This window comes from Mustela nivalis (genome assembly GCF_964662115.1).
Source record: "Mustela nivalis genome assembly, chromosome: 4".
Taxonomy (NCBI): domain Eukaryota; kingdom Metazoa; phylum Chordata; class Mammalia; order Carnivora; family Mustelidae; genus Mustela; species Mustela nivalis.
In genome coordinates, this window is record NC_139023.1 from 107,245,276 (window position 1) to 107,262,375 (window position 17,100).

Genomic DNA, 17,100 nt, shown 5'->3' on the forward strand with positions numbered 1-17,100 from the left:
TGCCTCACATAAGGAAGAGGGAAAATCCTACTGAAGTTGAATTGATTCTAGTTGCTATTCCCAGTTGCATTCCTGCCCTTGACTTTGTTTGTTCATTCCTTTCATGATTTCTGTGAAGTCAACATTTTCCTCCTTTGCCTTAAGTTTGCTCATGTTGGGTTTCAGTAATTTGGAAATAAAAGAACCCTAGTACAAAAAGTGGGTTCCAGAAGGGAAATAGTTCATTGATGTTCCAGAACTATGGAATTCACTGAGTGGAGGGGATTGGGAAGCAATGAAGATCCCACCATCCTTGATTTGGAAGATAGATCTTGTAGAAAAGCAATTACATTGTAAGTTATCACCTGTCATCTCAGGATTCAGACCACATGCCCACTGAAGCTCTAAATGTAGGCAACTTGGAAGAAAAAAAAACCTTCCTAATGTTTTAGCCTTTAGCAAGATGTTATGGGAGAGACAAACCCAAACTGGTCCTTCTGAAAAAAATCATTCACATCAGAACATTCGTTCACTTCAAGTCACAGTCAGTCTTCTCAGACAATATTGAAATCTCATCATCCAAGCATTGCTGACCAGGTACAATGTGTAGTTTCCACACGTAGTGCATGGATGCAGAAAGCTTCATGACAAGGGTATTGCAGAGAAAGTTTATTTAAGGAGAGAGAAGAATGTACAATCTTAAATTCCTTCAACGCCATCCAAGAACCTCCATTCTTGTGCCATCTTGCCCAGAAAGGTGATACCTCCCTAGATAAAGCATAGTCACTTGACATGCCTCCAAAGAGCATTCTTCTGGCCAAGTTTCAGAACAAAGAAGTTGAGTCTCTCCACCCTAGTCCAGGACGTTTCTGATCCAAGTTTTACAGCAAGAGCTTCAGAATATCTTTAGGGGAATGGCAAGTCCCTACCCTGCATGATAAGACTGTAGTTAGGGTCACGACCCTGAGAGGATTTCTGAATTATTAGGAGATATAAAACCCTTCAAATGAAACTTATAAACAACTAAGTAGGGGGTTAAGAGAGTTTTGTTGCCAGAAAAACTCCAAACTAGGGAGCTACTAATTACTGAAGCTCGTCCCAAATTACTCTCACTTCCATTCCTACCCAAAGTTTAGTAGCTGTGAACTGTCAAGGTAATAGGTTTGTGGCAGAGAAACTGCTACATTTTTGGAGTTCTTTCTATCATATTTATGCTTTTCCATCTTTTTTGACTCCCAGAGACCCAGTGTTATACTTTCCTTGTCTGGATCTAGCAATACCTTTCATGTAACTGACATTCCAGAAAGTCTTATTGTTAACTAATTAGTAATTGAACTTCCTTTTAGTTACTATCACTTGATTCACATTTTAATAGTCTCTTCATTGCTTTCTCATGCATTCCTACCTTTCAAGCTCTCCTTATTCACATCCTTGTTTCAACCCACTGCCTCCCTAATCACTTTCCCATGTTCCTTTCTGACTTTCACCTTCACCTATTTGCTAATCACTTCGCCTGTCTGGTTTTCCCCAAGTTGATGTGTGATTATGTAATTATTTTTAATGACTTTTGGTATGCAAACAGTATAAATACTTGTCTAGGTTGTCCAGGAGCAGTCAAAGAAGTGCCTTTCTCTCGGGTATACCTGTAAGGCACCAAGGAAAGAAAATTCATCATGGACACTTCAGGCAAAGTAAGTGCTACCTTTCAAATAGATCTATGTCATTTTCATTAGTTATCTAAAAAACGTACACTGAAACAAAATTAAGACACCGTTTTCTCGAATCAGATTAGCAAAGATTTTTAGTGATAATACCTAACGTCTCCCACCTGTGGAAACCCAAACATCCCTGGTGGGAAAATAACTTGCTAGAAGTTATAGTTTGTGGTAGTTTGACAATATTGTATCAAATATCTTAAAAACATGTCTATCATTTGACCCAGAGATTTATTTAAAAGAAATAATAATGTTGTTTCTATAAACAAGTTAACTGTGACATTGCTTTAAAGGGTATAACGCTGGAGGGACAACTGAATGGCTCAGTCAGTTAAGCCTCTATTGATTTTGGCTCGTGCCATGATCTTGGGGGAGTGGGTTTGAGCCCCATGTTGGGCTCTGCACTCCACATGGAGCCTGCTTGTCCCTCTCCGTCTGCTCCTCCCAACAATTGTACTTACTCTCTCTCTCTTTAAATCTCTCTCTCAAAAAAAAGCATAACACCGGAAGCAGATATGTCAAATACTAGGAAACTGATTAAATAAATAATGATATATTAGTCAGCGATCATTTTAAATTACCTGGAAAACATTTATAAAGCAAACTTCAAGAACAGACCATAAAACAGTATCCTTAGTATGATTACACAGACACACGTGGAATATCAATTGGAAAGACTTACCCTAAAATGTTGAAATAGTAATAGCTGAATGCCAGATCAGATCTGCATTTTTTCCTTTTTACATTTGTCTGAGTTTTCCAAGTTTTTTGCCTTGAGTGTGTATTATTTTGAAATTACAAAAGATTTTTTTCATACATTTTTAATTGAGTTCAGTAGGTAAAAGCAGAATTATTTCATCCTGAAACAAATAATGTTTTTTTCCTTTTTTTTTTTCCTTAAAGATGTATTTATTTATTTTGAGAGAGAGAGCAAGCGTGAAGTGGGGAGATGCGGGCAGAAGGAGAGAATCTTTCAAGTAGACTCCTGGCTGAGCAAGAAGCCCGATTCAGGGCTCCATCCCATAACCAATGATATCATGACCTGAGCCAAAACCAAGAAGTGGACACTTAACAAACTGAGCTAACCAGGCATCCCAGAAATAATTTTTTTTTTGTATCTTTTTATTTGAATTTCTCTTCTGGCATTTGTCTCTTTTCTTGGTATTTTTTTTTTAAGATTTTGTTTATTTATTTAACAGAGAGAGAAAACCTGAGTGGCCCAGTGGGTTAAGCCTCCGCCTTCAGCTCAGGTCATGATCTTGGGGTCCCGGGATCAAGCCCCACATTGGGCTCTCTGCTCATTGGGGAGCCTGCTTCCCTCTCTCTCTGCCTGCCTCTCTGACTACTTGTGATCTCTGTCTGTCAAATAAATAAATAAAGTCTTTAATAAAAACACTAGTGAAAAAAAGAGCTAGTTTTTTGTACCTATTAGATACTTTGGTTTGGATGACTACTGTCAGTGCTAAAGAGGGTGGAATAAATGATGATACAGATATCCTTTTATACTTCTAGGAATTATGCCAAGTTATTCAACATTTCTGTAAAGAAATTTGGAAATCAATTTAGCCTTAAAAAGGTCTCTATCTTTTCCAAAGTAGTTGTTACTTTAGGAAACCAGGCAACTCAAAATTATGAACAAAGTTGTTTATCAAAATATACTTTAGAGTAGTCAAAACAATGGAAATAATTACATGTCTAGATAGTCATTAAGCAAATTGGGACATATTCAAATGATGAAATATAAAGTAGCCATTTAAATTTCTGATTACAAAGCATTTGAAGTCATGAGAAAATGCTTACTTACAAGTAAATGAAAAATGCTCACTATATGATGGCTGTTACTAGCAAAAAAGCAGAATATAAAATTCTTATAGACACAATCTCAACTATACCAAAATTGTTGTTAAACTGAAAGGGAATATGCTAAAATTTCAACAGGTTGTACATGAAATTGCAAGGATCTTTCTTCTGTTTCTTTTTGATTTTTATATTTGTACTAATTATAACAAATAACTGTCATTTGTATGATCAGGATGAAAGTTAATTTTTTTCACTCAATGATGTCACTTTATTGTCATCATGTCAACAGATAATTACATGCCGGGCAGCCATTGCCTGGACAGCAAATTCTTCTCTTTCAATTGAGGAAGTACAAGTTGAACCACCAAAGGCTGGGGAAGTTCGTATAAAGGTAAATTTAAGTCTTTTAACTTTCATCTATGAGGGTAAATGTAAGGAAATCCTGTTTTGTTTCATGTATATATTACATATATAAATAATATGCATAGAATTTGGATTTGGGGTCTGTTCACTTTTCTTAGTAAAAGAAGAAATTTTAAAACTAAGATAAATGAATAGAGGTAATGAATGTTTAAGATATTCTTAATACTTGTAAAATACTAGTAGTTCACTCATCCACCATAATTATTTTTTCAGGATTGAAAATTTTACTTAAGTTATATAATATCATAGGCCTATATAGTTCACAATGTGACCTAGAAGGTGTTTTAAGTAGTAACTTTTTTTCATTTTTGAGAGAAAGAGAACAAGATGTTTATTCCCCTCTACTTCTCTGATACAAAATTGATATCAACAAATGAATATGCAGTGGCTAACAGACTAATTTTCCATCTCTATTGTTTTGGACTCATACATTATAGTGATCTCAGATTTTGTCTGAAAAAGTCTAGAAATGCACACTGGGACATCCTGATAGCCTCCAAAGTGATTTGGAAGGGTTAACAATTATTGAACAGAACTGAGACCAGGGATGGGAAAATACTGACCTGTCAAAAGCTCCTTGCCACTCTCAAATCTCCTCTCAATCAATACATCTCAAATTTTACAAAATCATTAAATACCCAGTTTTAGGAGTATTACTGCTTTAAATCTTATTAAACATTAAATTCACCTATCTTTAAATTTGAGACCAGGAAATTCAACACCTGATTTAATGAACACAACAAATACTGAAATCCATATGCTTCTAGTCCATATTATATCTAATCAAAGTAGAAGGTATAGGAGGCTGGTTACAGGAGAAAAGGAATGAAGGAAATTGGAAAGATGACAAAGGGAAAGGCAGTGAAGGGAAGGAGGAAAGTAGGAAAAGACAGATGGGCAGTGAAAGACAAAACAGGAGAATAAATTATCAACTCCATGTCTGCTGTTACGCTAGAGATTTTATATCACCAGAGAGAGATGGTAAAGAACAAAATGAAAAGTGATCAGAATGTACACAGAGAAAGGAGTTTAGTAACTGACTCCTCTTCCAAAGCTATATTTTTCTATTTATCATCCCTTCCAACAGCTTTTAATTAGGGCTTACTGTATACTGTGTCACCATCTGCTGAAATGTTTCCTAGTTAATTAGCCAATATTCTCTGATCTTACACTGACATGCTCCTTCACCACAAAAGCTGAATCCTAAACAATAAATCCACAATCCACCAAATTAAAAGTTGCAACAGCAAGAACCTGAGCAATATCACACTGAACCCTAGACAAAATCAAGCTTATGGACTGTATTTGTTCATAAGCACAGACAATTCCACCTCCAGTTTATGCCATGGACAACTTCCCCAAAATAACTGCATATTCTTAACTGATAGAGCAAACCTAATGAAGGGATTCTAGCTTGCTGCTTACCTAAAACAACACTTCAAGCCTTTGATAGCATCTCAAAGACATTTTAGCTCTATGGAAACCAAAACCACAGCGTATTTCTAATGAGTTATCTTCTTAGCTATTTGCCACAATCATATACTGTGGTTGTTCCCAATGTTCCAGTTATAAATGCTGCCATTCCCACTACGCATACTGGAAAACTAGTCAATATGCTTGGGCATATGCTTTTCTGGCTGTATTCCAGGCAGGGCAGTAACTTAGGGACCATGGTACATGAACTGTTTCATTTTTATGATCAATGTAGTTTGGTTGAGTCTATTAACTGAAAGAAAACTCAATCCATCAAGTAAGAAGTTTCAAAACTCAATATCAACTGAATTTTGCAATGGTTAATTTTAACTGAAACTCATTCTTACATTATTGATTTGAAGAATGTTTTCAACATACAAGTTTAAAATGCTGAAAACAGATTTTCCCAGGGATGCCTGGGTGGCTCAGTTGGCTAGGCATCTGCCTTCAGCTCAGGGTTCTAGGATTGGGTTCCACTTTGGGCTTCTTGCTCAATGGAAGCCTTCTTGCTTCTCCCTCTGCTTGTGCTGTCTCTCTCTGACAAATAAATAAATAAAATCTTTAAAAAAAAAATAAAAAAAAAAAAAACAGGTTTTCCCAGAGCAGGGGATAAACATTCCATGGTATGAGCCTAATATTTTTTGTTTCTCAATGGCAGTGCTGTTGATAATGTGGGCAAAAAGTCCTTCATTGTATTCAACCATCCCTCATACTTCAAAACTATTTGATGACATAAATGTACAGAGTAGATTTCAAAAACCCTAAATTTATTTCCAGATCTGAACATGTGCCATGCAAATTTGGACAAGTCATTCTCAGTCGTTGAATCTCTATTTCTTCATCTCTAAATTGGAAATGATAAGATCTGCCCTGTATTCCTCTGCACAGTGGTATAGGGATGAAATGACATGATTCATGTAAAATTTTTAATAATCAGTCTCAGATTAAAAAAAAGAAGAAGAAGAAGGAATAAAAAAGAAAAATTCCAAACCAGGTGATCCTTATTCACTTAATTCCTCTGCAGATGGTATCTACAGGGATCTGCGGTACTGATGATCACACAATAAAAGGATTACTCTCAGCAGTCTTTCCTTTCATCCCAGGCCATGAAGGAGCTGGGATTGTGGAGAGTATTGGCAAAGGAGTGTGCTCGGTGAAACCAGGTAGGAGGTGGGGCCGTAAAACGCTTCCCACAAACAGCCTCCCAAAGAGCAACTATTGCACAGAGAGGGAACTTAAAATGCATTAACGTATATTTGAGAAGAAAAATCATGCTTAGCGAAATAAGTCAAGCAGAGAAAGACAACTATCATATGATCTCCCTGATATGAGGAAGTGGTGATGCAACATGGGGGCTTAAGTGGGTACGAGAAGAATCAATGAAACAAGATGGGATTGGGAGGGAGACAAACCATAAGTGACTCTTAATCTCACAAAACAAACTGAGGGTTGCTGGGGGGAGGGGGTTTGGGAGAAGGGGGTGGGATTATGGACATTGGGGAGGGTATGTGCTTTGGTGAGTGCTGTGAAGTGTGTAAACCTGGTGATTCACAGACCTGTACCCCTGGGGATAAAAATATATGTTTATAAAAAATAAAAAATTAAAAGTGAAAAAAAAATTGGTTTGCCTCTAGACTCTTCTGACTAATCACATATCATTATATTAAGTGTATCCAGTGACTCCAAGAGTCACAGGTTTCCCTACTGCCTTCTCTAGCAATCCAGAGGGGCAGTAGCTGAGCCAAACATATATCCATAGCTAAAAGAGGTGTGAGATAGGACCAGTGTATTTCTAAATAAATTGGAAGCTACTGAAACTGTTTCTTATATATATTTGTATCCCGACATGCTTAGCACAATGCCTGTCCCAGGGTCAGAATGCATTAGAATGTTTGACAAATGAATGTTCTAATCAACTGGAATATAGAATTTGAATTTTCATTGACTGGATGATAATGATATTTCAAAGAATCAAAGAAAGCAGGTATATGCTCTTCACCAGACCATCAAAACAGATCTTCACATCGCTATTCGTAGCATGTCTGAAATGAACAGAAAGAATAAGGGAATGGCACAGACCAAGGTATTACAGAACCTCACAGCTTGGAGCCAGGCCCACAAAGAGATTTAAGAGAGTGCATGGTCAGGACACTTGTGAAGCTCTTACCAGGGAATTCATTTAGCAAACAATTATGAAGTAGCTACCATGCATCTGACACTAGACATAGCACGGGGACAAAAGTAAAAGGCGTGGTCTCTATGTCTCCAAAAACATAATACAAACAGGTGAGATACATGCTCTAATTCCTCTTAGCTAGAGGAAATGCCAGTGAAAGTTTTGTGGAAAACAATGAGCATTTGGAGGGAAAGGATAAGAGAGCAAAAGTTCTCCTGAATTTGAGATGCAGGACCTTTGAAATTTTTAAGGGCCGGTGAAGCTAAGTTGCATCTTATTTAAATTTACAAGAGATTTTAATGCCATCTAAACTCTGCAAAAGGCCGAAGTGGGGGTTGTTTCATTGTTAAGAAAATTGTAAGGGTTATCAGAAACAGTGTTGTAGACTTCTGACCAGGCCTTTGTAAGTCTGTGATGACTGTGTTAATTAATTTTCTTCGCAGACTCTATCCAGCCGGTCACCCTAAGGCCCAGGAGGGCTATCTAATGACTGCATCCAAATATAATCAATATTCTCTCCAGAACTCTCTGCAGAGGGAGAATGATTCCTTTTATTCTCTGGAATTAGCATATCTAGGAACTAAAGAAAATACGTCAGAGGCTGCTATGGGTCAGTGTGCCATCGTGGGGCACACTCAATGAAAAGTGCTCTGTTATAACCTAGCTGGGTCCTAACCAAGTTTCTACACTATGGGGCTTAAATCCTTCAAATGGAAAACAAAAGGGTTAAATCAGATAACATCTCTAAGGTTTGCTCTTAGTTTCATCATTCTATTTCCAGAGCAGAGAAAAGCAAACCTACAACTATCCACCCCATAAAAAAGATCCCCAAATTTCCATTATTTGCCCAAAAGAATAATGTAATTTCTAAAACCAGGCTATATGGTTTCTCCGTCAAAACAGCAATGTGCAACACAGGAAACAACAGGTGTTGGGGAGGATGCAGAAAAAAGAGAACCCTCTTGTACTGTTGGTGGGAATGCAAACTGGTGCAGCCACTCTGGAGAACAGTATGGAGGTTCCTCAAAAATTTAAAAATGAGAGACTGTGGACTCCAGGAATCAAACTGAGGGTTATAGAGGGGTGGGGGGTGATGGGATGGGTGAGCCTGGTGATGGGTATTAAGGAGGGCACGGATTGCATGGAGCACTGGGTGTTATATGCAAACAATGAATCTTGGAACCCTCCATCAAAAACTAATGATGTACTGTGTGGTGATTCACATAACAATAAAAAAAAATTATTTTAAAAAAGTTAAAAATAAAACTACCCTATAATCCAGCAATTGTGCACTACTAGGTATTTACCCCAAGGATACAAAAATACTAATTCAAAAGGACATGTGCATCCCAATGTTTATAGGAGCATTATTAACAATAGCCGAACTATGGAAATAGCCCAAAAAGAATGGACAAAGAAGACGTGGTATATGTACATGCATACTGGAATATTGCTCAGCCATGAAAAAAAATGAATTCTTGCCATTTGCAATGACATGGATGGAGCTAGAGGGTATTATGCTAAGTGAAATGTCAATCAGAGATAGACAAATATCGTTATGATTTAAATTGTGTGGAATGTAAGAAACAAAATAAACAAGCAAAGACAAAGAGAGGAAAAAAAAACCAGAGAGGGGCAAATCAAGAAGTATACTCTATTTTTTTTTGCTTTTAATAAAATTTTTTATTTTTTATAAACATATATTTTTATCCCCAGGGGTACAGGTCTGTGAATCACCAGGTTTACACACTTCACAGCACTCACCAAAGCACATACCCTCCCCAATATCCATAATCCCACCCCCTTCTCCCAAACCCCCTCCCCCCAGCAACCCTCAGTTTGTTTTGTGAGATTAAGAGTCACTTATGGTTTGTCTCCCTCCCAATCCCATCTTGTTTCATTGATTCTTCTCGTACCCACTTAAGCCCCCATGTTGCATCACCACTTCCTCATATCAGGGAGATCATATGATAGTTGTCTTTCTCTGCTTGACTTATTTCGCTAAGCATGATACGCTCTAGTTCCATCCATGTTGTTGCAAATGGCAAGATTTCATTTCTTTTGATGGCTGCATAGTATTCCATTGTGTATATATACCACATCTTCTTGATCCATTCATCTGTTGATGGACATCTAGGTTCTTTCCATAGTTTGGCTATTGTGGACATTGCTGCTATAAACATTCGGGTGCACGTGCCCCTTTGGATCACTACATTTGTATCTTTAGGGTAAATACCCAATAGTGCAATTGCTGGGTCATAGGGCAGTTCTATTTTCAACATTTTGAGGAACCTCCATGCTGTTTTCCAGAGTGGCTGCACCAGCTTGCATTCCCACCAACAGTGTAGGAGGGTTCCCCTTTCTCCACATCCTCGCCAGCATCTGTCATTTCCTGACTTGTTGATTTTAGCCATTCTGACTGGTGTGAGGTGATATCTCATTGTGGTTTTGATTTGTATTTCCCTGATGCTGAGTGATATGGAGCACGTTTTCATGTGTCTGTTGGCCATCTGGTTGTCTTCTTTGCAGAAATGTCTGTCAATGTCCTCTGCCCATTTCTTGATTGGATTATTTGTTCTTTGGGTGTTGAGTTTGCTAAGTTCTTTACAGATTCTGGACACTAGTCCTTTATCTGATATGTCGTTTGCAAATATAAGAAGCATACTCTTAACTATGGAGAACAAGCTGGTGGTTACCAGAGGGGAGGTGGGCAGTAGGACGGGTTAAATAGGTGATGGGATGAAGGAGGGCACTTGCTGTGATGAGCACTGGGTGCTGTATGGAAGTGTTACATCAGTATATTGTACACTTGAAACTAATATAACACTGTATGTTAACTAACTGGAATTTAAATAAAAACTTAAAAAGAAAAAAAAAATGGCCAGTGTTTCCCTGGCTGCCATAACCTGCCCACAGCAAGTTTTCAAACCATCTGATGAAACATTTATAAACATACTATTGTATTTCAGTTCCAAAAGTATTTCAAACTAATGCTTGTATTATTATTTTTTATATATACAGGAGATAAAGTCCTCACACTCATTATTCCACAGTGCAGAGAATGCAGCTCCTGCTTGCATCCCAAGGGAAACTTCTGTGAGAAGCAAGAGTTAGTAACTTACTCCTTACTTTTTTATTAAACTGCTGATATTGTATAAGCACTAACCTGTAACTAAAGGGGCTCAATTCTGTCTTTACAAATCCATGTGTCTGTGCCCTGCCTGCACCTGTGTCTGTGTCACTGCAAAACAGTGTTCTGCCTTCTTCGGGATTAATGTTGGACGGGACAAGCAGATTCATCTGCAAAGGAAAAAAGATTCATCACTCTTTCCGTGCAAGCACATTCACTGAATATACTGTTGTACCTGAGATTGCAGTGGCAAAAATTGATGATGCTGCTCCCCTGGATAAAGTCAGTCTCATAAGCTGTGAGGTGCCCACAGGTTATGGGGCTGCTGTGCACTCAGCCAAGGTGAGGAAGCTACCTGTGTGAATGTTCAACTGTTATATACATTTCCAAAAGTTTCAATGGTTGTTTTTGTTTGTTTTCTTGATTACATGTGCACCCAGGTTTGATTCCTAATACCTGTCCTGTGAATTTGTAGGTCACTCGTGGTTCCACCTGCGTGGTCTATGGACTTGGTGGAATCGGTTCAGCCATTGTCATGGGCTGCAAAGCATCTGGTGCTTCTAGAATCATTGGGGTTGACATCAATGAGGAGAAGTTTCCCCGGGCCAGAGCGTTAGGAGTCACTGATTGTCTCAACCCTCAAAAACTCAAGAAGCCTGTCCAGCAGGTGGTCAGGGAAATGACAGGAGTTGGTGTTGACTTTGCCTTTGAGGCCATTGGACTCAGTGATGTCATGGTACGTGGGCTTGGGGCACAGTGATTAGATGCTTAATGTGGGGGGTGCAACATGCTAAATATCTTCATGTAGATACATACAAACTCTTCTAAACATGGGTTTTGGACCTGTGGACCTCAAGTGTAAAAGAATGTAAATTCACTCTAAAATATTTATTTTAAAAATAAAAGCAATATATACTTAAAAATATGTCATTGTAGCACACAAAGTTTAAACATTTGAAAGGCCACAATACCAGTAGTCCCTTTTCTTTATTCTTAGCTCTGCATATATGCTTTTATATTTAAGTATAAACATTATTTAACTCATGTGGTAATTATGGGTCCTATATTAGAACCATTCATTCATTTGAAAAATGAATTCCTATGCACCAATGCGTTATGTTCTAGGGATACAAGGGTGAATAAAATATGTACCTTTCAGATCTTACAGTTTAGAGGACAGCAGGTAGATAATTCATATGTACCTAATGTACTTAACTGAAAAATAAAGGAAGTAAAGGTAGTGATAGAGATAACAGGAAAGAGAAAATAAGACAAAACAGAGGAAAAGTGAAAGACAGAAAGATTCAGTCAACTTTTTCTGGTACAAAGCAGAGAAGAAAGTAAAATAATTAAATGTGAAGAAGTACACTGAACATCCCTACAAAACAGTCCCTGGCAGAACTGTGAAAAAAAAAAAAATAATAATAAAACTTCACATACCCATATGTATATATTTGTTTTATTTTATACAAATGGGTAAGACAGAGAACCATAGCTAGTGGACAATTTTATTTAACAAATATACGGTCCTTATTATATCCCAGGTAGTGTTCTAAATGTTTTAAAAATGATAAATCACTTAAATCTCATAACCACACTATGAAGTAAGGTAGTATTCTTCTTCTTTTTACAATGAAGAAACTGAGGCATAGGGAGGTTAAGTAACTTACCTCAGGTCATCCAGCTAGCACAGTCTGTGCTCTTTCCTACTAAACTCTGCTGATTTTCTAATGAGATCCCATCACTGGCAGTGTTGAAACTGAGGTTGAGGTAGTATCTGGCCAGGAAGAGATGCAAGATTTAGGAACTTGATTCCTTCCACTTCTGGTGGTAGCTGTCACTTACTCCTGGGAGGGTGCTTATGGTCATTATTATCATTATCAGCTTGCTGCTTGGGAATCCTGCCACCTGAGCCATGGTGTCTGCCTGATCGTTGGGGTGGCTCCAGTAAATTCAAAGCTTTCCCTGTCTGCACCAATGATTGTCTCTGGACGGACGTTGAAGGGAGTATGCTTAGGAGGTAGGTCGATGACTAGGAGGGGCTGGTTGGTTGCTCTCATGAAATCCCTTTGAGTTTGTAGAAACATAGAATTCAAAATTCTTCTCCTTGAGGAAACAGAATTATAATGGTAGGAAAGATTTCTCCAAGAGTTGGAAAATTTTGTTAAATCGATTTTAGTTAATTTAATTAAATAGGTTTTTTAAGTCCAAATATAATTTTTATCTCCTGCAAAATAGTTTTGGGGTTTTTCCAATGTTTCAAATAATTTAGTCAATCTCAGTTCCATGCCAGTGGGTTTCTTGTGCTTTTATAGCCGCAAAGCTTCTCAATTGTATAACACTATATAAATTATATATATATTTTTTACATATATATAAAAAATATAAGCTCTCTCTCTATATATTCATATATATATTATTTATAAATATGTAACATATATATATATATATAAATCATTTATAAATATATAACATCAACCTAGTGTTTTGGCACCGGCTCTTATCTTTTAAGAAGAGCCTTTATTTATGAGCAATGTCAACCAACAGCTTTAATCAATTAATATTCCCATATTTCCCCATTGCTCTGATACTAAGTTTCCAATGCCATCTCCATGCATGTGAATACACAAAGGATGAAATGTTTATGCCATGGTAAGCCCAGGAACTGAGCTAGAGAATTCTAGTTTAAAAGTACCATTTTTCAACTGAGTAACATGTGAATATTGACCCAGTTTTTCTTCAAAGGAATTCTAGGTAACAGAATTTCTGGAGCAGCACACTTAATAACAGTAGTCAATGGTTTCTGATGTACAAATGATTTATTTTCCATGTTTAATGTTAATTTTTCAGAAGAAAATCTCCATGACATAATTTTTTGTTTTGCAGATTATAAAACCAGAGACTGTATTCCCCAACTTGTGACTAGTTACCTGCAAAATAAAATTAATATAGATCCATTAGTAACCCATCAGTTGCCTTTTGACCAACTCCACAAAGCTTTTGAGTTGTACCATGCTGGAAAAACGTGAGTGCTTTATTTGATGATCTTCTATACCCTGAATTCACAGTGAAAATGACTACTCAAACATTTCCAAGTGGTTTTGTGACAAAGAGACGGCTATTTAGATCTTTAATATCTTTCACATGCTCAACCCTATTCCTGTCACCAGAATAAGAAAAGGTTTTACCTGTAGGTCCCTCTTTAGGAAATATCCTCATCGACCTATTTTAAAGAAATGTTCAAGAATTCATTATAATACTACGAACCACTCCACACTACATTGGTCAATTATACATTTTTTTTCTGGTTAGAGACATAATCTAGAATGAATGAGTTGATATGATTGGAGTCATACAATCTTGTGAGGAATCTTAGAGGCCAAGGTTTAGACTCCACCTAGAGCACAAATCCTTCTACGTCATTTCTGACAAATAGACACTCTGCTTCAGCTAGCAGGAATGGAGTGTTCACTCAGTGTGTTCATTTTTTCAATATTCATTTAGTGATAGTAAAATATTAGCCAGGACTTTCCCAAGTGCTGGATACACAGAAGAGAACAAACAATAATAAATAAATAGGGAATTACTCCTGTGATGAATGCTTTGATTTTCTCATTCTGATTCTAAACACATCTCCTTTTCATATTCTCTTCCCCAACTCTACCTACAGATTTTCTGTTTAAGTGATTTAAAAAAAAAAAATTTCTCTAGGTCTTTAAGTTTTACCTTACTATACTGCTTTCTTGGTTTTGACCCAGCATGTCAGCCCATCTAAATCAGGAATGAAGAATCAAGAAACCTCATCCGAAATTTTATAATCGGATTACAGAGAATGCAGAGAGGGGATCTATCAAGCAGAAGAAAGACTTTAAAAGGAAAGGAATCCCCCCAAAATGCATTTATTTTCTTTCCTCTTCAGACACAGTGCTAGATCTTGGAATTGACAGATGCTGATCAGAAGCTATAGCAGAGGATTTGGATGTCTTTGTGGTCATGCAGCCTGAGGGAGCTGGGCTCAAAGCTGAGGCCTTCCTTTCTGATGTTGGATCCTGATGCTGATCCTGCTTTCACCATATCCACGTGGTGATATTAATGATGATCCCAAACAGATGATCAGTCAATATTTCATACAGGTGTACTGGGTTGAAGGTGGTCAGGAGGGGGTATAGAGAAGAAAGTAGGCAATGCAACCTCACATGGTACTGTGCAAAATTGCTTTGCTGAAATCACTGTTTCTTAAGCACATCAATCATTTTATTACTGCACTTTTTGTTTCAGCATCCGCTGTATCCTGCTGTTCTGAGATCCCAGATGATAAAAGGTGCAGGGACCTCCTTGGGGATTTCATTCCTTCGTGTATCACCTCTCTGATTGTTCCAGTACAGAGGAAGAGTATCAAAGATGGAAATGTAGTGTAACTGTGCAAAATAAAATAATGCATCTTGAATGTTGCTGTAATAAAATAACTTCTTAGAGAACGGATGTTATATAATTCATTCTATGACTTTAAGAAGAGAGATGATGGGATTTAGTGGTGACATTGTTGATAATACCTATCAACCCAACTGACCTCTGTCACCAGTCCATAAAAGTGTCATTGAGTCATCCCTTGTTTCCATCCACAGAGTGCCTCCGTAATACACAAATTTCTCTGTATCTTTCATGCCATAAAAGAGTTTGTATGATTTTGCTGCTTCTTCAACATGCTGGGATGTCATAAATCTTTGGAAGTCTAACTCAGGACACAGTAAGCCATTTTCTATACTAATCCTAATTATCATATGCCTTTACCCATGAAATGTCAGGCCACAGTTCCCATCTGCTTTCAAACACGAAAACACATTTGGAAAATCTTGCCAACTTCACCTCTACGTAGCAGGTATATGACCCTCTCAGAAGAATTCCTTCATATTTACAGCCTCCTAACTTCCTTTTAAAGTCTTTGAGTCAATATAACCATTCCCTCATTGGGATTGAGAGATTTGGAGCAGAAGCAAAAACTTAAGTCCTCTTATCCTGCTTCTTTTCTTATATTTTTCATCTGTCCTTGAGTCATTTCCACTCTCCTTAATCCTTCAACTTTTGAAACACAGAAGCCAAGAGTAAAATTTCTCTTATAATCATTTTAGTTGCAATATCCCTTTCTGATATTTGGGCACAGAATGGCCAGTTGACATAAAGGGGGAAGGTCCAAGAATGAAAGAAAACACATAAAAAAAATGTTTTCCAAAGGTGACTATGTTAAATATGATCCTGACAGGTTAGTTCTATCACCTTCATAAGTCCTTTCCTCTCTGAGTATCAACTGCCACACTATAAAATGGAGAAAATAAGAGCAAAGTTGTTGGATGATTTTTAAGACTGGAGATCATGTGTATAAACATAAAAATAAAATGGAAAACCTCTAAAAAGTTTAAAGAATAAAATAATTAGGATTTTTAAAAAGAGGGAGAAGATAAAGCAAAGAATATTTTAAACTAATCAGTCAAATAAAAATTTATTATAGAATCAAAACATCCTACAGAATAAATTAACAATTAATTAAGATTAGGAAGAATTGAATTTCAAAAGAATACAATGAAAACTGGAGGTTTTTAAAAAAGATTTTACTTATTTATTTTTCAGAGAGAGAGAGAGAGAGAGCACAAGCAGGCAAAGTGGTAGGCAGAGGCAGGGAGAGAAGCAGGCTCCCTGCTGGACACAGAGCCCAATACAGGACTCAATCCCAGGACCCTGGGATCACAACCCAAGCCAAAGGCAGTTACTTAACTGACAGAGCCACCCAGGCCTCCCCAGTGAAAACTGTTTTAAATAAAATATAAAAGCTATCAAATTGACCCAAAATATGAGAAAGAAAATAAAACAGTAATAGAACACATTCTTAATAAATCACAAATAGAAAAAAAAAAAAAAACTGGTAGCATTGTTGCATCCCAGAAGAGCCCACTTACAACACAGGGACCAAACCCTGCTCACAACAGGCAAAGAGAGCCATCACAGATGACTGGACTGAAGGAAAACAAAACTCAGCCACAATAGTAGTGTGCATGCAACATACATAGGAGGTCACCCCTGATGTGCTAGGTACTGGTGAACAGGGGACACTGCACTGCAGGACACTACAAGACATTTTCATTAGGCCACTACTTTCAAAAGCAGGGGACATACCTGTCTTTGCTAAGACAAAGAAACAAACACAGAGAATTAAAGAAAATGAGGAAATAGAGGAACATGTCCCAAAGGAAAGAATAGGATAAAATCACAGCAAGAGAGCTAAACAAAGTGGAGATAACTAATAAGTCTGTTAGAGAATTTAAAGTAATGGTCATAAGGATAGTCACTGAACTTGAAAAAAGAGTGGAGGACCTCAGTGAAACCCTCAACAAAGAGAAAGAAAAAATTAA

At 37.3% G+C, this 17,100-nt stretch overlaps 1 protein-coding gene and 1 long non-coding RNA gene across 2 annotated transcripts in view; one reads left to right on the forward strand and one right to left on the reverse strand.

Annotated features, from left to right (window-relative positions):
- LOC309863853 overlaps nt 1–17,100 on the reverse strand; it is a 199,793-nt gene that overhangs the window by 40,627 nt on the left and 142,066 nt on the right. The window lies entirely within an intron of this gene.
- LOC309863848 (alcohol dehydrogenase 1-like) lies at nt 1,585–15,051 on the forward strand. Its single transcript, XM_082729087.1, has 9 exons — nt 1,585–1,670; nt 3,784–3,885; nt 6,415–6,553; nt 10,588–10,675; nt 10,819–11,038; nt 11,172–11,432; nt 12,581–12,716; nt 13,583–13,721; nt 14,975–15,051. The coding sequence occupies exons 1-9, from the start codon at nt 1,653–1,655 to the stop codon at nt 14,997–14,999; spliced, it is 1,128 nt and encodes a 375-aa protein (XP_082585213.1). The 5' UTR covers nt 1,585–1,652; the 3' UTR covers nt 15,000–15,051.

What these genes read in the sequence shown, in the direction of transcription:
- LOC309863848 (XM_082729087.1), top strand. An exon ending in GAAGGGAGTATGCTTAGGAG is followed by an intron (nt 12,717 to 13,582) that starts GTAGGTCGATGA and finishes TTTGTTTTGCAG; the next exon opens with ATTATAAAACCAGAGACTGT. An exon ending in TTGTACCATGCTGGAAAAAC is followed by an intron (nt 13,722 to 14,974) that starts GTGAGTGCTTTA and finishes TTTTTGTTTCAG; the next exon opens with CATCCGCTGTATCCTGCTGT.